General features: G+C 41.9%; 1 protein-coding gene and 2 long non-coding RNA genes across 4 annotated transcripts in view; 1 reads left to right on the top strand and 2 right to left on the bottom strand.

Annotated features, from left to right (window-relative positions):
- RASA3 (RAS p21 protein activator 3) overlaps positions 1-25,250 on the top strand; it is a 113,024-nt gene extending 87,774 nt beyond the window's left edge. The window contains exons 9-24 of the mRNA XM_035114870.3: positions 978-1,082; positions 2,356-2,512; positions 2,900-3,048; positions 5,482-5,596; positions 7,155-7,229; positions 7,772-7,895; positions 9,424-9,530; positions 10,805-10,882; positions 12,414-12,491; positions 13,780-13,853; positions 16,330-16,436; positions 17,151-17,233; positions 18,465-18,673; positions 19,614-19,717; positions 21,733-21,916; positions 22,731-25,250. Of these exons, the coding sequence (XP_034970761.1) occupies positions 978-1,082; positions 2,356-2,512; positions 2,900-3,048; positions 5,482-5,596; positions 7,155-7,229; positions 7,772-7,895; positions 9,424-9,530; positions 10,805-10,882; positions 12,414-12,491; positions 13,780-13,853; positions 16,330-16,436; positions 17,151-17,233; positions 18,465-18,673; positions 19,614-19,717; positions 21,733-21,916; positions 22,731-22,806 (1,825 nt within the window). The 3' untranslated portion in view covers positions 22,807-25,250. The remainder of the gene's footprint in view (positions 1-977; positions 1,083-2,355; positions 2,513-2,899; positions 3,049-5,481; positions 5,597-7,154; positions 7,230-7,771; positions 7,896-9,423; positions 9,531-10,804; positions 10,883-12,413; positions 12,492-13,779; positions 13,854-16,329; positions 16,437-17,150; positions 17,234-18,464; positions 18,674-19,613; positions 19,718-21,732; positions 21,917-22,730) is intronic.
- LOC148685874 (uncharacterized) lies at positions 12,440-13,813 on the bottom strand. Its single transcript, XR_015949758.1, has 2 exons — positions 13,678-13,813; positions 12,440-12,614 (listed from the first exon to the last, which is right to left on the bottom strand). It is a non-coding gene; the product is annotated as an uncharacterized LOC148685874 (long non-coding RNA).
- The window catches only part of LOC148685872 (uncharacterized), a 61,173-nt gene continuing 55,102 nt past the window's right edge, over positions 19,248-25,318 (bottom strand). Inside the window, exon 4 of one of the 2 annotated variants that reach the window (XR_015949755.1) lies at positions 19,248-21,824. This is a non-coding gene — a long non-coding RNA (uncharacterized LOC148685872). Of the gene's footprint in view, positions 21,825-21,921; positions 22,833-25,318 lie in introns of those variants that run through there. The other variant, XR_015949754.1, reaches the window with a different exon arrangement.

Raw genomic sequence — 25,318 nt, 5'->3', positions numbered from 1 at the left:
GCTATAACATTTCTGATCAGAATGGCTCATTATTTACAAATGGATTCAGCGGTTACCAATCATCCAAAAGAGCCTAAATCTGCTCTAATATTATTATTAGAGACTTGCATTTGTCTTTTTACTTTGTTCAGTAAGGGACTCCAGTCCCCCTCATATCTTTGTCAGAAATTGGTCTATGTGTGGATCATATTAGTGTCCAGTGCCGGATTTATGTATAAGCTAAACAAGCTATAGCTTGGGGCCCCACTCTCTTGGCCTCCCCCCAAAATATAAAGGGGGGGGAACCTATGATGTAAGTAATGGGCCCCGCCTGCTAGCCTGCTCCTTAAAATATCAGTGGTTTGCTCATTTCTATATACAGTGGTACCATGGTTCTCAAACTTAATCCATTCCAGAAGTCTGTTCCAAAACCAAAGCGTTCCAAAACCAAGGCGCACTTTCCCATAGAAAGTAATACAAAATGGATTAATCCGTTCCAGACTTTTAAAAACAACCCCTAAAACATTGTATTTCACTATTAATATACTTCTTCTTAGAAGTTACCATGTAGCCCAAGATGTTTTGCCGTAATGGCCCAAGACAAAGAGTAAAGCCCAGTCCCCCCCCCCCATAAATATTCAGTAAGTATATAAATATAGAAAATTCAGGGTTAACAAAACTTACTACAAACATACAGGGGTGGAGCAAATCAATCATTATAAAATGGTAAAATGAAATACTGCAAATGCAATTTGCTGCGATATCTGATCCATTTCACCGTCTGCATTTTTGCATACAAATTCTGTGAGTACACCGTGCTATCAATTTCTCCTCCACCAAATGATCCTGCAGCAACTCAGACTATTTTGAACTTTAAAAGATATAATTTTCTGTCTCAGTGGTAGGTTTGGGCGGGGGACGGGAGAGATGAGAGTAGTAAAGACACAGACAAACATTTCCTATTTCATATTCTCTCCCTTTCTCTGGTTATGTTACAGAGTTGACCTTTGGAATGCAAGCAACTTGAAGTTTGGAGATGAATTTCTCGGGGAACTAAGGCTACCTTTGAAATTTCTCCGGCAGTCCAGCTCTTATGAAGCATGGTACTTCATAAGCATAAATATACCTTATTCTTTGCTTCCTTCCCAATACTTTTTATCATTGCAGTACTATAAACTTAAATACTGCTTATCTCAAAAATATTTTGTTGATATGATGATGATGATGATTATTATTATTATTACTACTGCCATTAGGGACGTGGGTGATGCTGTGGTCTAAACCACAGAGCCTAGGGCTTGCCAATCAGAAGGTCGGCGGTTCGAATTCCCGTGACAGGGTGAGCTCCCACTGTTCTGTCCCAGCTCCTGCCCACATAGCACTTCAAAAACACATCAAAGTGGAAGTAGATAAATAGGTACCACTCTGGTGGGAAGGTAAACATGTGCTGCTCTGGTTCGCCAGAAGCGGCTTTGTCATGCTGGCCACATGACCCGGAAGCTGTATGCTGGCTCCCTCAGCCTATAGAGCGAGATGAACTCCGCAACCGTCGGTCACGACTGGACCTAATGGTCGGGGGTACCTTTACCTTTACTAGAGAGCCAGTGTGGTGTAGTGGTTAAGTACAGTAGACTCGTAATCTGGGGAACCGGGTTTGCGTCTCTGCTCCTCCACATTTAGCTGCTGGGTGACCTTGGGCCAGTCACACTTCTCTGAAGTCTCTCAGCCCCACTCACCTCACAGAATGTTTGTTGTGGGGGAGGAAGGGAAAGGAGAATGTTAGCAGCTTTGAGACTCCTTCAGGTAGTGATAAAGCGGGATATCAAATCCAAACTCTTCTTCTACTGCTACTGCCATTGACCCCATCATAGCTACCCAGTTTCAATATAGTAGTTGTCCAGCTATCACTGGGCTGGGCAATTTATCAATACATCATTTGAAACCAGTCTGAAGTTCATATTGTGATAACTGTTTCAGAATTTTTGAGCTGGCAATATATTGTTCATTCCCCAGCTCCGGCCAACATAGCTCATTTCACTTCTGTGCGATGCTTGTGCCCTGCGAGGACATTCGATGCTCGCCGACTGACTCCCTCCCTCCCTCCCTCAGCAGAGGGAGCCCAAGAAGCTGGTCGCCCACCTACCTTTGCTGGAACAAGTGGGCTGCCTGCTTCCTCCCTCCCTCCCTAGCCCAGCCACCCCTCCTTATTTCAGACACCGTGATATATCTCTACATTGTGATGGTTAGCTGGTGATATATCACGATGTCGGAAGCAAGATATCACCATGCCCTACGTGTGACGTGACATTTTTTTGACATCTCTTTTAAAAAAACTTTAAAAAACCATGTCCTATGTGTTTTTCTCCCATCTGTTAGGTATTTTCTGCAACCCAGAGATAATGGAAACAAGTCACTGAAACCTGATGACCTGGGTTCCTTGAGGTTAAATGTGGTTTACACAGAAGACCATGTTTTCCCTTCAGATTATTACAGCCCTCTTAGAGACCTCTTATTCAAATCTGCAGATGTTGAGGTAAATTTGCTTGCTGCTTACCCCTATTCCATCTGTATCCTTCACAAACACTTGACATTTTACTACAACCATAGGGGACAGTGCCCCCTACCTCCCTGCTAACTATAGTTAACAGATACCGGGTTCTGGAATACGCATGGAGGCTTCCCTCATTGGAGCAAATTTCCCCACGGTTAAAGTGTCTCCCAGTTTTTAAGAGTTTTCCTTTTACTGCCCTCTTGTGATTAAATCACACAACCAACCCTTCGTAAATGCCTCATAGGCATCTATGTAAAGTGAACACTGCAGCAAACATATCAGGAGCCTGGCTTGAATCAATAAAAAGTGGGTTAATTCTTCTAGAGGGATACAGTCTTCAGAAGCCTTTTTCTTTCTTTCCGTGTTTAGCCTGTTTCAGCATCTACTGCCCATGTACTGGGCGAAGTCTGCAGGGAGAAGCAGGAGGCAGCCATACCCCTGGTTCGACTCTTCTTACACTATGGCAAAATTGTGCCTTTAATCAGTGCAATTGCAAACGCTGAAATAAAAAGAACTCAGTAAGTATAGCAGTGTGGTTATTTTGACATATTATTAGACTGAATGGTAAGTGATGGTTTAGGGGCTGCCACTTAAAAGGGGGATGAAAGAGGGCTCACCCCCCCCCAGTACTACTTCTTTATAAGGGTTAGATAGCAACTATGTGTAATATGAATGAAGGCAGTGGCTGAGGGGGAACCCACAGCCTCTGTGTGTGTGTGAAATCTACATGAGTGTCATTACAGCAGGGTCTGGATAGCAGAATTTTGAACATTGCAGCTATTAGTTGAATGGTTTGAAGAAAATTAAAACACTATTCATTTTAGGCTCAAAGGACCGGAGTTAGGTTTTTGCTTTGTGTTGCAATTCTTAAGGTGGGTTTATTTAAATGCAAGCGCCTATAAAATGAATGAAACCTACTTCCAGTTAGTCTTAAGATGCATTTTTTTTAAATTGCTGATCTTACTTTAAAAGGCCCCCACCCCACCCCCCAAAAAGACTTTGCAGCTTTTAAAACACATTTGAATTCAAATGCAGGACTTCATAGGAGCCAATTCCTGGGGGCCGAGGTCCCTTTGCCCCCCAATAAAATATTTGAGGGGTCCAGTTCCCCCAAGGTTCATGGGCATTGCCATTCAAATGGTGTGTTGTGCTGTGTTATGTGATCAATTATGTGGGGTGAGACTTACCTGGCCTCTCCATATTTTATCCAAGTTGGCACCCCTGCACAGTCTCACTTGGCTTTTGAAGGTGGATTTTTTTTGGGGGGGGGGGCAGCCCTATGTATGCTTTTCCTACATTATGTTACCACTGCTCAGATATTATCCAATCTGCCCTCTGCTTGCCAGTTCAACACTCCTTCCTTTCCTATCTGTCACACTAGTCCCTACTTATAAATCCCCCTCCAAAAAAATACTCAACTGGAATATCCCAGGGAATCAAAGATGTTTTTGTTTTTGTTTCTCTGCTCTGTAACTTTGGAGAATATGATTTGTCGGGTTGAAGAACACAGAGCTCTCATAAATGCAGAAATTTTCAAACCAGGTTTCCCTGTTTTATAAACTGAGCTGCCCCATACCACAATCAGCCCCACTCACCTCACAGAGTGTTTGTTGTGGGGGAGGAAGGGAAAGGAGAATGTTAGCCGCTTTGAGACTCCTTCGGGTAGTGATAAAGCAGGCTATCAAATCCAAACTCTTCTTCTTCTTACGTGTTTATTTCTTCCCAATACAAAGTGTGAGGGTAACACAAGACAGAAAGCACAGCAGTACAGTATATCTTGTCCTTTCTGATGTTTTCCCGATGTCCCTATTCCTGTCAACAAATCTTCCTACACAAATCTTCATGCACCCTAGACCTGGTATGGTAGATTGAGTGGCTAGCCTTGGATTAGGACTGGGGAGACCTGGATTAATCTCCCCACTCTTCCATGAAACCTGCCAGGTAGCCTTGGTAAACTGATTTACATGATTAGTGTCAGGAATCAAATGAGATAACCTTGGAGAAGGAAGGGGGTGCAGCTGTGAAAGATAACTATGACAGCCACAAGGCAGTATGGCTGATTACTGTGTTCCATCAGGGCTGCTACTGAGCTGTGCATTTATTTGTCTTGCAGCCAGTTACCCAACCATCTCCCTCTCCGAGAGGGAGCTTCTTCCTTCATTTACCTTTTCAAAAAAGGATGCTCTGTTTTGTTGTGCAGGCTTAACCCCCAGATAGCTGCTCTTTACTTTCTTTCTACCTTTTCCCTCTAGAGTAATCCCATTCCCCAGAATAGAACTGGGACAGAAGAGAACACAGCTGCACCTATCTTCTATCCCGTTGCTGGGATAGAAAAGAACACACAGAATCATAGAGTTGAAAGGGGCCTCAAGAGTCATCTAGTGCAGGAATCTCAGCTAAAGCATCCATGGCAGACGGCCATCCAGCCTCTGCTTAAAAACCTCCAGTGTGCATGCTTGCTTAAAGCTGGTAGATGTGCACACCAGTTTCCCTGTTATTTTTAAGACTCATAAAGGAAAACTGTATTAAATCACCTCATTTGGGAGCCATTGCGTCAGCTTCCTAGGAGCAAGAAGTGGATTGCAAACGCCTGCTACTTTGCTTCCTTTGTTGCATGCTGAAGTCGATGGCTGCCATTAGTCTCTACTTGTAATGAACACCTAAGGCAGCGGATAGCTATTTTCCTATGCACATCTTAGGTCAGGAATGGGAAACCTGTGGCTGTCTAGATATTGCCGACTGCAGATCCCATCATTCCAGACCATAAATTGTGCTGGTTGGGGCTGGTGTGAGTTGGAACCCAACCGCAAATTCCCCCACCCACCCCTGTCTCTGGTCTCATTCAGAGAAGATGGTTTATGTGCATTCATCTGCTCCAGCTCTGCTTTTATTTCATCATGTTGGTGGTTTATCAAAAGGCGGCTAAATGTTTGGAAACCGTCTGCTTTCAGAGACCCAAACACCATTTTCAGAGGAAACTCATTAACTTCCAAGTGCATTGATGAAACCATGAAACTGGCAGGAATGCATTACCTTCAAGTAACCCTGAAGCCAATTATTGATGAGGTAAGACCATGTTCAAAAAGCATGTACAGTCTTTTAAGAGATGCACATGGTTTTCTGTGTCATTGTTCCATGGGGCTAATGCCTAAGGTTTGGGAGGTTACGACAGACCCATGTGGTAGTTGCTTATCTAGTGAGTCAGTCATAACACTTGAATACAGTGGTACCTCGGTTTATGAACGCAATTGGTTCCGGAAGTCTGTTCATAAACTGAAGCATTCATAAACTGAAGCGAACTTTCCCATTGAAAGTAATGGAAAGTGGATTAATCCATTCCAGACGGGTCCGCAGAGTACTCAACCTGAAGCGTACTTAACCCGAAGCATGGGTGTAATTGATTCTGGAAGTCTGTTCATAAACTGAAGCGAACTTTCCCATTGAAAGTAATGGAAAGTGAATTAATCCGTTCCAGATGGGTCCACGGCGTTCGTAAACCGAAAATTCGTAAACCGAGGTGTTCATAAACCGAGGTTCCACTGTACCATGGATTTATATGAAATTAATGTTCTGCAGTGCCCCTCAGATGCAAGCCTTGCCATTACCAAAGCAAAGCATTTTGATTCTGGATAGGTATATAATGTGCATTAAAAAAAGAAACAACTCATTTGAATTTGTGATTATTTTTAGAGGGTGCACGTGTTCTTGCTCGACACTCTGGCAGCTTTTCATTATCTCTGCCGCACAGTTAGCCTGTCCTCCTAATGTTACAAATAAACAGACCACAAATTTCCTTTAATTGATTCAGCACTTTCCTAACTGATTTGCAAATGCCACAACTTACCAAGAAGTCGTGTGTGTCCCCTCCTCCCCCCTTAAAAATAGTTTTGCAACATTGTTCTTCATAAACAAAAGGGGAGATTGGAAAATACTGTTTCCTTAAATGCTTACTTGGTGTTATCTCTCTTTTAGCCAGAAATTAATTTTTCACTGAGGTTCAGTGCAGATAATTACGTTAGCATTAGCTGGCTCCTTGGAAACTATGATTTATAAATTGGTAGCCAGCCCCCTCCTCCCTCCCGCTTCAATTCCCCCACCTTCCTTCATCTGCTCTAACCAAAATACAGGTTGTACACCTGTACACATTTACCTGAGAGTAAATCCATTAAACTCAGTGGGGCTTAATTCTGTGTAGATTTATATAGGTGTGTGCTCTTAGTGTTGTAATGTCAACACTAATTACATATAACAGTGTTTATCTGTAATGTCATGAACCATGGTCAATGGAGGACTTCCCCTCTTAACCAGTATTTACTTAACCAGGCAGCCATGGTTAGTGTCAGAGATGTAGAATTACTAAGCCACATGTAAAAATGTAAGGAAAAGACAGAAACTCACTTGACTGGGCCTTGTTCCTGATTTTTTTTTGGGGGGGGGGAGTTTTGTTTTAAATAAGAGAAATTTATCTTCAGGGGAGCTAAGAAAAATTTAATCCTATGCTGTAAAAAGAAAACAAAAAGCCAACCAGCCCAAAGCTGTTAAATAAATAACTGATTCTAAGGGGACAAATCTCACCCGAAGATAATTCAGTATACTGATTTTGAATTATTTCAATTTATTCTAGATTTGCCAAGTTCATAAATCTTGTGAAATTGATCCTGTGAAGTTGAAAGATGCTGAAAATTTGGAAAATAACCGGGTATGCAGTTCATTTTGTAGATGAAAGCCCAGGTTTCCAGTTCATTCACTTACTACTGTCTGAAATGCATTTAGCATCAGTTGTGTGCTAGGTGCTGTACAGGCCATCTTTTGCAGCTGGGTTAAGTGGCAGTGAGTAAATGTGCTACTCTTCTATACAATACTGGGCTGTATGATATATCTATAACAGTTTCCAGAGGTTTTCGGGCAGATATTGCCATATAACTATGGTACAACAAGAGCTGTTTCATATGTTAACATATCTATATATAACACAAAATAACATGTCAGGTGATAGCTATGTGGGTTTTTCACTGCACTGATTCACACTGGAAAAGTTGCGATATTGAACACGTAAAGTGGGTTGTGTACACAGCGAAACAAAGAATTTCCCCACACACATGTAGGATCATTTTACATGTCAATTATATTTGGGCTTCCTTAATGCAAGCACCTTATTTGTGGGTATCCCATAATATGTTATCTTAGGTTAGATGTGCTTGCACGGTTGTTTTATCGGTTATTATTTTTTTCCCCTCCTAGGAAAATCTTAGGCAATATGTAGACCGGATTTTCACGGTCATTACAAAATCTGGGGTCCGTTGCCCTACTGTGATGTGTGATATCTTTTTTTCACTGAGGGAGTCTGCTGCCATGCGCTTTCAAGGTACGTTCCTGTGTAAAGTTAAAATTGCAAAATCTCCAAGAAGAATGTTATGGTGATTGTCACAGTTGCACTAGCCAGAACACTACACACTCCTAATGTATATGCAGTGATTGTGTGCTGCTAATATCCTTAATATGACGTGCCGCACACAGTGTGGGTCTCTGTTGTGAAGAAGTTGGGCTCCAGTTCTTGAAGTACTCTGGCTCTTCCTCCGAGTTATTCCGGCCCGCCAACCCAGTGGTTTCTTTCATTTTCCATTTTCACCTTAAGAACAGTATAAGTTGCTGAGTTAACTCAGGTCACTTAAGTTCCACTCCTAGCCATTGGCTGAGGGCCAAACTACACATTACTCTCCAGGTGTAGTAGCATGCAGCTATTTCTCTGGTTTTTCTTAAATTAATTACATGTGTGTTGGGAGGGGGCTTGTTCTCGAGACTGCAGAGCATGGGTTGTGGAAGTTTATCCCTGCCCTCCCCAGCCACAGCCCCTTCCACAACGCCCCCCCCCCCTTTCATACACAGCTGTGAAGCTAAGCAAAACAGTTTCCATTGGGGGCTTTTTAAAAAGTAAGCCTTATAGCTGCGCTTGTAGCTGCTGTCCCAGTGACAATCACCCCCTCTCCAAGCCTGTAGGTAATTACAGAAAAACAAGAGCATGAATGCAACAGATTAAACGTAACATGTTGCTTGACTAGTGTTAGAAACTAAGATAAATAAGCTAGGCGCCAAATGGCTCCTTAAAGCAGGGTTACCGTCACCAAAACAGAATGCCTAGTTGCCATTTGGGGGCTAGACGGCTCAAAAGTCGTATTTTTCAATACAGCTTTTTGGTTTCTGAAATTCATTCAGATTGTGCAGATAAAATGGAATGGATAGAATTCTACAGGATGTGTTGCTAGTGTGTGAAAACAGTCAGGTTCCTTCCCACGTGTCAAAAAATGTTATTTATGTATGCCACTACTGTGGCCTGTGTTCTGTTAGCCCAAAAATGGAAAACAAGTGAGGTCACAACTAAAGAAGAATGGAAACGTAAACTGATGGAATATGCGCTGCTTGCGGACCCAACATATAGAATAGGAGAACAAGAACAACATACATTAAAAGAAGATTGGAAAATGTTTCTTGATTATATGAGGGGAAATTGTACATACTTGAAAATGTTGGCAGCATTAATAAGATGAATTCAACAGTATAAATAAGTTTTGATGGATGTAATGGAATACTGAATGGTTTGTGTAAAATATGCAGGGATTTGCACCATGCAAAATGAACCATGGAAAGAGAAGGTGGGAAGTCATTGATATTTTAAAGTTGTTTAAATGAATATTCTAAAATGTAAAACAGAAAATTTAATAAAAATTGGGGGGGGGGGACAAGCTCCAAGGATCCTCTGGCATGCACCTCCAGATGGTAGAGGTGTCAGGTGTTATCCTGGCGCCCATGTATCTTTACTCACTCTTTGTGACTTTATCTAAAGCTTTTTAAGAGTGGAATTGTAATGGGTTTGAGTTCTGTTTTTAAAATTGCAGATGATCCAGATGTTAGGTATACAGCAGTAAGCAGCTTCATTTTTCTGAGATTCTTTGCACCTGCGATCCTTTCTCCAAATCTCTTTCACCTTACACCTCATCACCCGGTAAGTGTTGCATCTTGCTGTCTTCTGCTGGAAGCCCTGTGCCTTACTTTCCACTGTTGGCAGTTTTTCTCCAGTCTGCCTCTTGAGTAAATAAGGATAAAAGTTGTGCCTGGTTATTTATACCCAACAGATGAATCATTTTCATTTTGGACATGTCACAAGGCGCACAGAGACAAGAAGATTTTGACTGCAGGGCCTTAAAACCTCAACCAGTTGCAAGGAAGATTCTGTCTCTTTGAAACTCCTCCTCATAATAGTTCAAGAGCATTAATGGCCAATCTGACAATGTATGATTTGTTTCCATAGCTGCAGCTCTGAACTATGAAACATCAAGTTAGTGGATGGCACAGAGCATTATAAGAACTCTGGGTTGCTCAAATGGGAGGAGCCCTTCCATTCTTTGGAACAGAAGAGGAGGGGAGATTTTGGAAGCCCCTGAAAGTCTTCTCCAGAGGGTTAGGGAACTCTTTAGTTTGGGAAGTTGGTAAAGCAGTTAAAACTCCCACCACCTCCCCTTCCATTAGCAGATGCCTTTGCTAAATCAAAGACTGTTCTGTGGTCAGGACTCCTAGGGCACTATCAGAATCACCCCTCTGTTTTTGAAGATGCTGTAGAGTGCTACCATTCCTAAGGAAATTACAATTATTCCTTCTTCTTTTCTAAACGAGTAATAACTGCGCTGGAAATCATATTTGTGACATGCTGCTAGACCAGTTCTGCTCTCACAATAAATCAGAGAGACCTTGCTAGATAAGAATTGCCTTTACGTGAAACCAAGCTGAGCCCACCTTTCAGGTGGTGGGCTGGAAACTGCTTTACGCTGTTCCCAAACAGCTTCTAAAACGAGTTTTAATTCCTACTGATATGAAATAAAAATGTAGTAAGTAGGTCTTTTGCTATGTTTAAAGCACCTTAAGGCTTCTGTTGAGAGCTTAATAATTTCATTTCCATGTTTGTTCCTTCAGAAAGTGCTTTTGAAACGAATAAATAAGAGGTTCTGAAGGAGTGGAGGAACCCTTAGAATTCCCACAGAGAGATCAGGAATTTATCCAAAATATTCAGCATGCACTTGCAAATTAGGTGAGGAGGCTGGACGACCTTGCCACTTGCAAAAGGTTGAACTTCAGCCCTTCCTGTCTCTTCCAGCTTCATTTCTCTTGTGCTCCAGGGCAGGGGAGTGCTTTATTCTAACAAGCATGGAAGTGTGGGTCAGCATTTGTGGTCTCCTGCGCTCTTTAACTATAATACAATTGTTTTCTCCTTTTCCTTTTCAGGATCCACAAACCTCAAGGACTCTGACGCTCATTTCCAAGACCATACAAACATTAGGCAGCTTATCGAAATCTAAGTCTGTAAGAATTTTGCATTATTTCCTTCCTCCCTTTTCTGGGTTCTTCGGCATTCCCACCCACCTTTTTTAAATGTGTGTTCAATTGATTATGATGATGAAACACTTGGAGCACAGCCCTTCTCTGTGATGGCACAGCATCCTTGTGGAGACGGATCCTCAAAACCTATGTCCTCTCCTCTCTGCACATGTGTGGGCAATGCGCCAGGCACTTCCAAAAAATGCCAATTCCACCTCCTGTATCCCCATCATCCAGCCTTCCCTCTTTAGTTGGTTGTCACATGAATATGAGCTCTAATGTTCCTAGACCAAAGAGGGAAATACACTAGGTATTCAAGGAGCATGATTTGTGATCTAACAGTTCCCTGGGCTGGTGAAATAAACTTCTGACAACTGCTTCATGTGACCACTCAACACGGCCAGCCATTCCCCCCCCCCTTGCCGTTGACGTTTGCTTCTACTATACACATCATGTAAGAAGTTGGTACACCCCTTTGTGGTGAAGGCCTGCAAAAAAAAAAAAAACGCATTTGGCAAAAGAAAACGGCAACCCAGGCCAGAAAAAAGTGGTTCCTGCCTACATTTATTTTGCAATACTTACATACCCCATGATTGTGATAAAAACTTCTAAGCAGTTTGCAAAAAAAAAAAAACCACCCTAAAAATTAAAACATTCAAATTATCAATAAAAGACCGTTAAAAACAGGTATATAACAACAATCTATTGTTAATTGAAGTCAACAGGAAGCAAAGTGAGTCTGGAAAACCTTCCAGCATTCTACATATCAGGATAGGCTTACCTGAATGAAAATGTTCTAAGCAGGCTCTGAAAACAGCACAGCAAAGGGACTTTTCTTATGTTAATAGGCAGTTTCAGAGTGGGGGTGATGCCACACTGAGAGTGTTCTTAAAATGAATACACATTGGGTTCATACAGTGAGTCTCATATAGGTACAAGTGCACATACAGAGTTCATGTGAATTGGTCCTGAGTTTGGCGATTAAATCGCTTGTGGACTGCATATTTTGCTTTCTCTACCAAGCCCCGATTGCCAGTTCAGAATGAATGGCTAATCTGAGTACAGTCATACCTTGGGTTGCGCCTGCTGTGGGTTGCGTTCTTTCAGGATACGAACACGGTTCCGCCGCGTGTGCATGTGCAGAAGCGTTCTGCATGCTTCACGCATGCGCAGAAGCACTCTATCGCGTTTTCACGTATGCGTGAAAGCGCCGCTCAGGTTGCGGACTTTTCAGGGTGTGAACGGCACCCCGGAATGGATCAGGTCCGCAACTCGAGGTACCACTGTAAACAGAGTCTGAATTATATCCAAAATTTAAAAGGAAATGTCTTGATTTGTGAGCTTGGCATGTGCACCGGTACCTCCGCAAAAAAAAAAAAGAGTCTATGCTACAAGGAAAAAAAGACATGTCTTTGAATGAATGAGTCTTAAGCCTTTTTGCTGACTTTGGTGTTTTGCACTTCTGTGTAAATTGTCATATTTCAAGATAAAAACCTGATGGTGGTTTGTATTTCAGGCCAGTTTCAAAGAATCATATATGGCTACATTTTATGACTACTTTAATGAGCAGAAATATGCAGATGCAGTCAAAAATGTAAGTATTATCAACAAACTCTTGCATACTTTGTAGGCTTAATAACATTAGCCAGTTGAATAAATACTTAATTAGTTGCATATCTATATCCTGAAGAATCAGCCAAAAAGGAAATGAAGCATGCTGAAAGGGAAGAGTTGAAAAACATGAGAAGTATATCCATGATTGTGCTTTAGGACACAGATTTGAGGTTTTGCCACCATCCATAGGCCTCTTAAAGGTTACAGCAAGCTATGTGGAAAACAGATATTGTGGCGTAATTGTTAGTGCCATACCAAAATCTGCCCTCTAGTTTCTCAAAAGTTTTCTACAGGCATGATAAAAGCTTCATTTTTATGTCCCCTTCTCAGGGTGTTCTAGAATTTCTTTGGATTGCTGGTGGGTGTGGGGTTTTGAGTTTCCCTTGTCATTGCGAGGTGGCCAAGGGTGGTATGGGCGGGTGGGTGTTTTTCTTTCCAGTAAACATTTCTCCAGCAATCTGCAGCCTCCCTGGCTGCCCTCACTTTCCAATATTTTTTTTAAAAAACAAAACATGGGAGGAGTTACTTCATGACGACTTTGAAGTTCAGGTACCTGGGAAGGTTGCAGAGTGCAGACGACCAGATTTGTAGATACAGACACCATTTGGTGACCTAGAAATTAAGGTCGGTACAGCAAAAATTCTGCATCCTACCCATAATATAAAGGTATGTATCTCCCCTTCATAATCAATCAGCAACTCATTCAGGCAGCAAGCCTTTATATCACATATGGGTAACATGCAAGCTGCACAACACCCTTGCAGATTCTCCCTAGGTTACTCAGCCGTGGCCGCCACCTCTCGTCCCATGCTGGCAATCACGCCCCCCTCAGCTGACCAAACAGCTGTGGGAGGTGTGATATACAGAGCAGGCGATATTGAGTTAGAAGGACCAGCCAGGAAGCTTGCTATGACTTTTGAGAATGTGTGAAGGAGGTCTCAGTGTGAGGTCAGGGGAAGAGGGGAGTTACATCTCTGTGTACACATATCTGTTTCTGCAAAGGTTGGCAGAGCCGAAGGGGTGAGTTATATATCCGATGTGAAGGCCTGCAATATGATTCAGCGTAAGGCTCTATTCACATCTAATTTGGACATAGATCTTTGATTTGCTTGCATATATAGCTTTTTAACATTATTTTCCTTCTCATTAAATGTTAAATAATTAACCTTGTGAAATTCAGGCGTTTCCATTTGTGCTTTTTTTTTTCAGCTCTGCCGACCGGTATCAGTACTAAATCCTTATTTCATATATATATTTTCTCATCCAAGTTCTTAGATTTAATTTCATCCTCTGGAAGAAGAGACCACAAAAGTATAGAGCAGGCGATACTACTTAAAGAAGGGTGAGTATGCTTTAAAAACTTTAAAAACAAAACAAAACCTGGAACAAATTCAATTAGTAAATAGTTCAGCATCTGCTTGGGGTGGAACATAGTTCCTTTTTTTCTTTTGGTAGTGGTGTCACTAGTATATATTGATTAAGCAAAGGGAAATTTCATTTTGTCAAAATTGGAGATGCTACCAAATTGTTAGGGATGGAAGTACCTTAGAGGATATGATAATAACCAAAAATACAAGCAAATTTGTTTTCACCAGAAATATTTTCCGAGTTACCTAAAAGCTGAATAAGTGTACATGATAGAAAGCTGCCTATTTCTGAACGTAATTTGAATGTTCCTGCATCTTGTTTGCCCCCTAAAAGTTAATTTTTCTCTTTTAGTTACTTGTGCTCACCTTTCTTTTGCTTTTTAAAAATAAGTTTGTATGATTTTCGTAATCGTCCCCTCCTAACTCTTAAATGTGAAATTTCTACGTCTTTCTTTTGCTTCTGTCTGATTTTTTTCTGTCTCTCCTTGCTTGGCCTGCTGTGTTAAGGACTCTTAAACTAACAGTAAAGAAAGTTGATGATAATAGTTCATGCAGGTAAGATGGTGAAGGCAGTTGGTACTTAGCCACAGCTACCTGCCAATGGCATACTCTCCATGTCATGAGAGCGTGTTCAACTGGGGTGGGAGGGGGGGATTAGGATATCCATGCAGGGTGACTGAAAAATCAGGTGGGGATTTCTCCTCCTCCTCTATGCTATATCAGTACCTACTGAACACACAGGAAGGTGCCTCATCAAAGGGCATTTAGCATCCGTTCTTAAAAATCCATTAGAATCGGGGCGATTTTTCAGTTGGAATGCTCCAGAACGGCATTCCGGCATCTCTCAGTTGGCCCATGGAAGTGGGGGGGGGGGAGAGACCTGACCAGCCTCAGCAAAGCCCTGCTGCACCTCCAGCTCACAAGGAGACCCGACCCCAACCCCCCCCCCCCCCTGGAGCCCAAAGGAGAATCATGTATGGCCTTTGGAGAAGGGTTTCCTCATGAGCCAGAGGAGCAGCGGGGCTTTGCTGAGGTTCTTCAGCCTGACTTAGCTGTGATAGGGCCCCTCTTTGCTACTTCCCATCAGAACCTGCTGCTGTCGTCTTCAGGACCACTGTATCTGGGTACCAAGTCCATATGACACTACAATGAAGGCGGGACTTGTCAAGATTGCCTCTCATTATTACCTCAAGGATTGTCTAGAAATGTTTTCGTATGTTTGGGTTTTACCTGAGTTTCGGTAGTTTAGTCCATTCTGAGCTGGAAGCTTTGATCAGGATTTTTTCTTGCTGGTAGACGATACAGAGTTTACCTGAAGCATTTTGACATTTCTTTCCTCTTCCCACCCCTGCTTATTTAAAAAGCTGCTTCCTCTTATTAGTTTCTTATTTTTTATTTACGTTTCTGTTCAAGAACAATCAAAGTGGATTTCGTGATTTAACTTGGAACTGTTATGTGCCCAAGTTAAATTACCTTTCAGACTGGTTACGAAATGCTTGGAGATTACAATCATTCAATATCTAGTATGATCCCCCACCATCCTAGATTCATATTTTCACGATCCTTTATACTCATAAGTTGATTAATCATAGCTAGAGTACTTCTAATTCAGAAGTTAGAATGTAGTCAAAAGTATGCTCTTTGCTTTCACAACATTGAGTGCACTGCAAAATGGTTGGGTTGGTTTCTTCTTCTTTCCTTTCAACAGCCACTCTTGCTTTCTAAACTTACCAGATAAAAACTACCTGTGCAACAAGTGACTTGGTGTTTATTTATTTACAAGTGATGCCCTTCTGCCCAGTATAGAGGTTAACAAAATTCTACATGTTCTGTATTAGAGTATGCTGATATAGCCATTACATTTAGTGACTGGACCTGTCTTTCAAAACGAATCAAAGAGAAAAGCAGGGTAGAGAATATTTGAAAGTTTAAACAAGAACACATTTTACTCTACAATGTACATGCAGTTCTACCACTGCAGAATGTCTGTGGGCAATCACTTCTTCCAAAAAAAAATTCCATGTCAGCAACTGGCATGTGGGAAAGTTTCTTAATTACCCATGTAAAGTACTGGTTTGAAACGTGGATGTTTTCAAACATGCAACCCCCTGCAAGCAATCTGATGTTGTTTTCCTGCTTGGCAGGGGGTTGGACTGGATGGCCCTTGTGGTCTCTTCCAACTCTATGATTCTATGATTCTAGTTATGTAAGAAGAGTGACTACTAAGTGACTACTAAGAAGAATTGGTCTACTAAGTGTTGCCTGGAACCTTCCTAAAACTGAACTTAGCGCCTATTGGTTAAGCCTATTCCATTCAGTGCATCCTCATTGTGGCATATTTCACAGTGTCCCCTTGTCTCTGAGGGTACAGTCTCTTGCTTACTACCAGGGAATATAGATATAAATTCAATAAATATAATTATAATTCTATCACCTTCTCCTTTGCAATAGGTTCATGATCAAGAGGGCACAAGGTAGGAAACGATTTGGTATGAAGAACTTCAAGAAGAGGTGGTTTCGACTTACCAACCATGAATTTACATATCAGAAAAGCAAAGGTATTGAAGATGCTGTCCTTTTCATTAACACGAGAAACTGGGTGTGGGTGGGTGTAAATGCATCAAAGAACCAAAGTAGCAAATGCTGCTTAGGTAATTTAAATGTTTATAATGATGCAAAATGCAGTGCTGGTATACTTTCGTGGCGTCGCAATCTCTTCTCTATGGTACAAAGGAATAAGGACTCATTTCAATGCATTTTAAAATCGTTTGAGGGTGTTTTTTTTAAGTGTTCTCCTTTAAAAGCCGAGCTTTTATTTACTCGCTGCATTTCTATCTAGTTCCTGTGGCGGTCATAAAATTAGTGTTTAAGGATAAGAGCACAATCTCGGGGAGAGGAGGGTGGCTGTTCAGGTAGAGTGCTACATTTGGTCTCTGCTCATTATGATCAGGTGCCAGTTCCTAGCAAAGGGCTGTTGTGTGTCCTCTGCCATCCTTTGCCCTTGGTTGTGGGCTGTTTTGGCAAGCGTGGGGGAAGCCAGGGGTCTCTGAATAGTAGCGCTTGGCCTCAGACGTGCAGTACAGCTACTACAGAAAGGAAGCTGTAGAAGCCTAAGCCCGAGGCAAGTGTTTATTTTGAAGCAGAGGTTGGGTGGCCATCTGCCATGGATACTTGAGATTCCTGCACTGCGGGGGGTTGGACTAGATGACCCTCGGAGTCCCTTCCAACTCTACAATTCTCTGATCCTGTTTTTCTGCATTTGCCTGCTGCAGGTGACCATCCACTGTGCAACATTCCAATTGAAAACATTCTGGCAGTAGAAAAATTGGAGGAGGAGTCCTTCAAAATGAAAAATGTAAGCTAGTCCCCCCCCTTTTGTTTTTAAGAACCATGTCTTTATTAACACCAGCTTATATCAGTTCTTGTAGAGAACAGGTGTTTCAAACATAACCATGTCAGGAATCTCAAGACCACAGCAAGAACGGCTCTGCTCCCCGCTCTAGCAACGATATCCCAAAATACAGCCTATTCGGATGAAATTGTTACAAACCTTGGCTTGCTTATAGTTGATCTCTTCTGTAAAAACTAAGTTTATGATGTCTGAACTTTATGTGATTGTGTTTTTGAAATTGCCCTGTCTTACATATATGGGGGTGAAATTTCATCTTTTAGTCTTGGAGAGCATGCATTTCACAATACAAGTCAGAGGAGGTGCAGAGTATAAATGCAACAAATCCCTCTGGTTATTTCATGAGAGTGCAGAGACGAAAGTTTATGTGTGAATTCACGACCAATATAAAAGCACCTCTTTTATCTGGAAGCATAGATGACGAATTTCATGTTTACACTTGTGGATTTTTTGTATATTTTCATAGGGTGGCTGGGGTATACATTTTTTTACATTTCTAGAGAGAGAGAGAGCACTAAGCCAGTGTTTCTCAACCAGTGTGCCTCCAGATGTTTTGGGACTACAACTCCCATCATTCCTGACCACTGGTCTTGCTAGCTAGGGATGATGGGAGTTGTAGTCCCAAAACATCTGGAGGCACACTGGTTGAGAAACACTGCACTAAGCAACCAGAATAGTAGAGCTTCCTCCACAAAAGCTTGATTTATGAATTACATTACACTACCACTGTTTTTAGATTATATTGTTTTCGACGTTGGGTTTCATGTGTTTTGTTTTTAAAATTGTGTAGTCAATTTGTTTGCTATGGTGCAAAGGTGGGATTTGTTTAAATAAACAAGCATTTATATCCTAAACTGCTTGTAATTAAATGAGAATAAACTGGGCATAATGAACTGTGACTTTCTGTGAGCTGTATCAGCTTGTTCTTCTAAACAGTTGTAAAACATCAGGCATTTTTATCATTGCAACAAACCTGTGTGGTAGGTTAGGTTGGTGGGCCTAAAGTTACCTATCGAACTTCATCTCTGGGCAAGGATTTCCTTGGCTTACATTCTTAACTCTTTTACCCCATACTGGCTAAAATAGTGTCCCCCTTTCTGGTTTCTTTCTGTAAAAGGTAAGAATTTTAAGCGGACTTTCTTCTTGGTCATTGGTTGTTCTTCTGTCTGCCTTTCAGATGTTCCAAGTAATACAGCCCGAAAGAGTTCTGTATATCCAGGCAAATAATTGTGTTGAAGCCAAGGACTGGATTGATATCCTCACCAAAGTTAGCCAGTGTAACAAGAAACGCCTCACTGTCTACCACCCCTCTGCATACCTTAATGGGCACTGGCTGTGCTGCAAAGCGACAGCAGATAATACCCCTGGCTGTACTCCCTGCACTGGGTAAGGACTTTCTAGGATATATTTCCTGTTCTAAATTTGGCTTTGAAGCAACTCGGTGATGAAATGTGTATCCTGCAGACGCCTAAAAGAGTGAGAGAGCTGATTCTAAGTGGTAGGAAGCTGAATCTATGTCAGTGTCCAATGCAATCACTTGTTTTCTCAGCCTAGTTTCCCCTGCCTGTTTACCGGTATACCGCTTACAAATCTCTGTAGCTAAGCGATATATGAATAAGAATGAAAATGTGCTGCTGGGTTTTTAGTACAAGATGGATGGAATGCTAAACCATGCTAAGCAATGGGACGGAATGCTAAACCATGGTTTAGTGCAAGGGTGCCTGAGTGGATTTGTCAGCCACCTGACATCAAACCCATGTAGTCAAAACAAAACCTGCAGGCAAAGCGCCAACAATTAGCTGATCATTGGGTTTTGCAAAGCTAGATTATTCATATTCACATTTATGCAGATTTAACCAATTAATCCATCTGTTAATTAAGCTCTCGTTGTTAATGATTCACAAGCTGAGCTAAAAAAAACATGAAAATACTTCTAGACATTAAGCCATCTTCTGGCTGGTTGCAAATGATACGTTATTTTAATAAGATTCTGGCAATAGGAATACCCCACATTTTTACGGTTCAGTTTTGGAATGCCTCTGCAACTTAATTATAACTTTTAACTTTAATATCCAACATTAGCTGTACTCAAGAGTAGACCCACTAAAATAAACCATTGATTTCGGTAGGTCTGCCCTCGCAACGATTAACATTAGTATCGCCCCTTCTCTTTAAAATTGATTATACTTCTGTTATCTCATATTGTACCATTTTGAAATCTGGCTGTTCTGTTAAACAGGTGCCCTTTTAAACCATAATGGAAAAGTAGAAACCCTCAGTTTCTTAACATATGATTCTTAAAGTGTTATTCTAAACTATTCTGCAGGGGCCTCCCAGCAAATATCCAATTAGACATAGATGGAGACAGAGAAACTGAACGCATCTATTCCCTTTTCAATTTGTATATGGTTAAACTGGAGAAAATGCAAGGTGGGTATACAAATGAATCATTCCTTTGTCTGCACATGTCATTTTAAATTAAAATTATATTTTAAAGAATGTTATTTATTTATGAAATCCTAAGACTGTTAAGCTATACACTACAGGTAGTTTGTTCAGAATAGCAAATGATACCTTTTGGTGTCTGCTTCAATATAGTTTTTGCTTGGTTCTTTATTTTAATAACATGAAAAAGAAATAAAGAAAAGAAGCAGCTAATAGATTTTTGTAGTATGCACTTCTCTTATCTGCTAGTATGCCTGTATTTCTTCTTAATTCTTTTAGGTCTCAATAGACTTCTTCTTGCACATTAATCAATGAAATCTGAGTGTCAAACAGACAGAGTATTCAATGAATGTAAAAGGAGGGTAGAAGAATCACATGACCACTGCGTTTTTTGGCATCTAGAAAGCTGTTTTTGAACAGCAGTTTAGTCAAACTTCAGGTTCTGCTTCAGCATAGGGACAGAGGCAGGATATCTTAAGCTAAAATATAAATATAACTTTGTAGGATGTAAGCCAATAGTGCCAGATATATTTAAACTTCCTCCGACCCCATGTAATTGCAAACCTGTGACCTCTCTTTCCATCTGACCTGCCCATCCATTTGCCCTTAGCTCCCTGCTTTGAATACAAAATACAAAAAGCACTTTGCCAGTGAAGAACCACTGTTGCTTCAGGCACTTGTGTGCTCCTTAGGACCAAGTTAATCATGTGACTGGCCTTTGCATGTTTTCCCCCCTTTACTTAATAGCAGCCATGGAGGACCCTAGGTCAGGATTGGGACTATAGCATCGGGGGTGTCTATGTGTTAGCCATTTGCCCGACCATAGTCCCAATCCAAATCGTCCCCCCACTAATATGGCTGCCCTTTACCCTGAGAGCAAAGCTCCCATTGCCACCAATGGTAGCTTACTTCTTGATGCAAACAGCAGGCATGGGAGGGAAGTGTTCAGAACAGGCCTGTGATAGGAGCAGGAGGACTCATTCCTTACTTTGGCCCAACATAGATAAGTGTGAAAAGCAAAGGCATCCCAATGCAATAGATAGCAGGATGAAGCATTTCATTCCCCATGCACGCATGCAAAAGTCAACAGTGGCTGAGACTGCTTTGAGAATAATTTGGGATTACACACACACACTATTTCAGCAGTATGTTTGCTGACTTTTGCAAAGGTAGTTCTCCACCTGAATCCATCTTAAATGAAAGATTGGCTGCAATTATTCCCTACTAGTGGAATTCAGCCCGTTTAAAAACGGGCGCTAGAAGAAGCGGCCGGCCGGGTCGGCACCCAGCAGCGCTGCACGAAGCACCGGGGGACTGGTGGCGGGGAAGGCAGGCAGGCAGGCGCTTGCTTTCTTGCCTGCCTTCATTCCCCACCGCCTGTCACACGAAGATCGGCGGCCGCTGCTTGCCGGGGCTTGTCAACCCCGGCAAACAGCGCCCGCCGATCTTCGGCTCTGTCCCCCGATGCGCTACGGCTCGGGGAAGCAGGCAGCTTCCCGGGCTGTTGCCGTCTCCCTGCCTGCTTCCCCAAACCAAAGCGCGTGGGGGACTGAGCCGAATTGCGGCGCGGGGGGGGGGGCCTTCGGCTCGGGGACTGGCTTGGCGGTGGGGGGAAGAAGGGGAGGAATTTCTCCCCTTCTTCCCGCCACCGCCAAGCCAGTCCTCAGGGGGGGGGGTTGCCATTTGCCTCCCCCCCCCAGGGGGAGGCAAACGGCAAAAAACCCCGCCGCGCCGCAATTCGGCTCCGGGACTGGCTTGGCGGTGGCGGGTCTTCCCGCCAACGCCAAGCCAGTCCGCAGCGGGGGCTTTTCGCCGTTTGCCTTCCCCCCAGGGGGGGCTTCCAAGACATGCTGGGCCCTTGGGCTGAACTCACAGAGCTCTTTTTAAGTTTGCTTTGGGGCGGGCGGGGGGTGGGGAAGTGTCTTGCCACTTCTTGGTGATGCTGTTTGACCTTGATTGTCTTCACGACAGCTGGATTTTTCTTCACCTTTTTTTGACAGAGGCTTGTGGCAGTAAATCTGTGTACGATGGACCAGAGCAGGAAGAGTATTCAACCTTTGTTATCGATGACCCTCAGGAGACCTACAAGACACTAAAGCAGATTGTAGATAATGTTAAAACCCTAGAGCAAGAACATGCCCAGTACAAGAGGGATAAATTCAAGAAGACAAAATATGGAAGCCAGTAAGTGTGGGTTGCTGTGGGTGGGTGTGACCTTTAATAACGGACAGAAATCTTTCCCCAGAGGAAACGTAGATTGGTGTGTTCTACATCCAGACCTGGCTAGTCATTCAGTTTGGGGAAAGTTGCAGTTCAAATGGTACAGCACACAGAAGGCCCCCGGTTCCATCTGCAGGGAGGGCAAGAAAACCCTTGAAACCCTGAAGAGTTGCTTACCACTCAGTGTAGAGCTAGATGGAGCCCCACAATCCACCACTGCTCTTTCCCTACTCAAAATATAAAGGTCCTCAACTTCCTGCCTGCAGACATTTTCTATGCAGTAGAGCACCCTTCTGTAAAATTACTCACAGGCTCAGGGTGTCCTGCAGATCTCACCTTGCTCCCTGGTCCTGCCCAAATGCCACCTGCAGTTTTATCTGGTTGCTTCCCAAGCCCCCTGCCCCTTGATCATCTAAAATGAACAGCCTGTAATTTTGGAAACCAAAGATGTCTCTTGTTCGCTTTCACGAGTTCCCATGACGCTGTCACTCAGGTCAGATCTCTTTCCTAAAGTGCGTGTGAGGAACCCACTGGTCCTCCCGATGTTGCTGGACTACAACTCCCATCATCCCTGACCATTGGCCACGCTTGCCGTGGGAGCTGTTGTTCAACGACATTTGGAAGGCCAAAGTATCATGACCTAGAGAGTGAAAGGTAGAAACACTTTTCCTTCTTTGGGGTTTGTTGTTTTGCTTCAGGTCTGCCTTCTTTAGATCTGCAGCTTCAGTAGAAAAACCTCCCTGTTTTCTCCTTTGTCACTTTTCTCCTCCTTCTCTAGGGAACACCCCATCGGTGACAAGAGCTTCCAGAGCTACATCAGGCAGCAGTCGGAAATCTCAGCGCATTCCATTTGAAGTCTGAAGGAATTTACAAGGCGGTGCTGTTGACGGGTCGAAACGAGAGAAAGGAAAAGAATGAAATGAACAAAGAGAAGCCAGCCAGTAGCAGGATGTACCTACTTAAACATCGAGCTCGCTGAGGCTTGCTAAGTGTTTTTTCTCTCTCTATCTCTCTCCAAGAACTGTTACAATAGTTGCTATGCACTTTATTCATCTGATAACTAACAGATGAAGGAACTCTGCCTTCTAGGCAATTTTCATTGTATGTGTTGTGTTTGAGCTGTTTTTTTTCTTTTTTAAAAAATGTTCTGGTTTCTTGGAATCTAGTGATCAGTTCAATGATCAAGGTGTGTGGATTTCATATTGACAACTTCCACAGTCCTGTAAATGGTTGAGAGCATTCTTTTAGATTTCTTATTTTTGGTTGCTGACTACTTTCTTTTCTATGCCACACAGCAATTAGCGAAGGCTTTGCAGCACTTGCTTTTTTATGGCTATGTTTAAAACTTAAGCAGAGATTAGCTCTTTTTGGTTTTTAGTGCAGTCTCCCCACAAGCAGGTTGAAAAGCAGGGTATTTTGGTCTTCACATCAGCCGTGTAATATTTGGTTAAGAGCTGGCTTTTTAAGGTAAAATTCTAATATTTAAATGGTACTCTTTGATATTTTTGAGATATAAAATCGTTTCCACCAATGCATTCTGCCGATTTCTATTTTTGCTATATAGTGGTGCCATTAAGAATAATGGAAATTAATTCAAAGTGTAAATAGTACAAGAATACATAGAAGACTGGTCCTAGAAAGTTTGGTTTGCATTTCTGAATTACTGCCTCTCTTTTTTTTTCATGTTCCTAAGGGCCATTTCCAATGCAGCAATTTTTCTATATCAAAAGTATTTCCATGTAGAAAAAAAGTGTTTGTGCCGTGAGCAGTTTGTCATGTGGAATAAGAACACGTGTTCTGTTTGAACTCCGCACATGCTGCAGAAAGCAGAGTTAAAATCAATAGTTGAAAGTGGTCTTGCTGTGTAGCACGGTAGCCCTAAATTGTTTCTGAACCTCACCAGGTTCTTCCTCAGGGAAATTTTGAAAGAAAAAAAAAAGCTAGGAACTGCTGTATTCTCTCATAATATCTTTACCAGAGAGATCTGATTGCTGCAAACTAAATACCACTGCATTTCAGACAGGGAAATGGATGCAACGGAAGTAGACTTCTGCATTCTGATTCTCTCTACCACATGGTTTGCACAACCTACAAAGAAGTATTAACCACGTAGGAAAACATTCCTTTTAAAGCAGGCTGAAGATGGACGGAGCTGTAACTTAAGAGTAGCTTGTTATAATTAGGAAATAGTGCTGCCTTAACTCTGCAGGAAAAAAGTGTTTGGGGGGAAAGGGCATACAGAGTCCATAACAAAAAAGTTGTAAAGGCTTTTTTCTGTTGGACTGAATTATGTTTGAAACTGAAGTTCATGTTCTCCTAGCACTACTCGATTGTTTGGGATGAGAGTTGTACTTTTTACAAAAGTGTTTCAATAATAGAGATGTGTTTCATTTTTTTTTAAAAAAATTGCATCAATACAAAGGTGTATCTTGTTAATATGCTTGTAGATTAAGTGGGCTGAGTTACGAACCTCATAAAAAACAAGTAAATGTTGTCAAAGAGGAGGAATGAGGATGACTTGTGTGCATGTGTGTGTAGTGTGATGTATGTATGTATGTAGTGACTGGGATTCAGACTAAGTCATACTTAGGTCTCATTGAAATCAGTGTGAAAAAATATTATCTGAAGTCCCATGGATTTCAGTGGACCTAAGTATAATGAACAGTGTTGATCCAACCCTGTGTGTCTGTCTTTGTGAGTGTGTATCTATCTATAGATATATGCACACACACAGTTTAGCTGTTTAGCTATATCATAGCCTCCTTAAAAGTCTGGTTCAATGCATGCTGGGCTTTGATGAAAGTCTAAGTAATGTAACAGAAGTTATGGGGTGTGGGCATATTTTTGGACCATAATTAATGAGCTTTCAGCTTGATAAGAAGATTCCATACTTCTGCATAATAGTAAGTCTGTAATGTTCGCCAGGCACTTGAAACAGAAAAGAAATATAGAAAACAAATGTCGGCAATCCAGCCCCACAATGCTCAAATCTCATGAAAAAAAAGGAATGAGAACTTTTATACAACCTCTGTTTTTTAGTGGTTACAGATTTTCTTCTTCTTAGCATTTGAGTACAGTATATTAGAAGCCTATGAGAACTGATATCTTATCGGTTGCCAACAGGAAGGCTGGACAAAGAACTGTACTATGTGCCGTGAACTGCCATTTGAATGCCAGTCTTGGTTTTTTTGTTTTTTAAAAAAGTGTATTTGTAACTTAATAGTCTTTTAATTAAATACTAATGACCTGCAATGTGTGTTCTATTTGCCAATTAAAAGAAGTGTTTTATTTCTGAAAAGTGTATGTGTGCATATGTTATACGCTAAATAGTGCCGGGCCTTTTTTGGAAAGGAAAAGGTAAAGGTA

This window comes from Zootoca vivipara, chromosome 4, assembly GCF_965207765.1.
Source record: "Zootoca vivipara chromosome 4, rZooViv2.hap1.1, whole genome shotgun sequence".
Classification (NCBI taxonomy): Eukaryota; Metazoa; Chordata; class Lepidosauria; order Squamata; family Lacertidae; genus Zootoca; species Zootoca vivipara.
The sequence above is the reverse complement of the archived record's forward strand: the minus strand, read 5'-3'. Positions and strand labels throughout refer to the sequence as shown.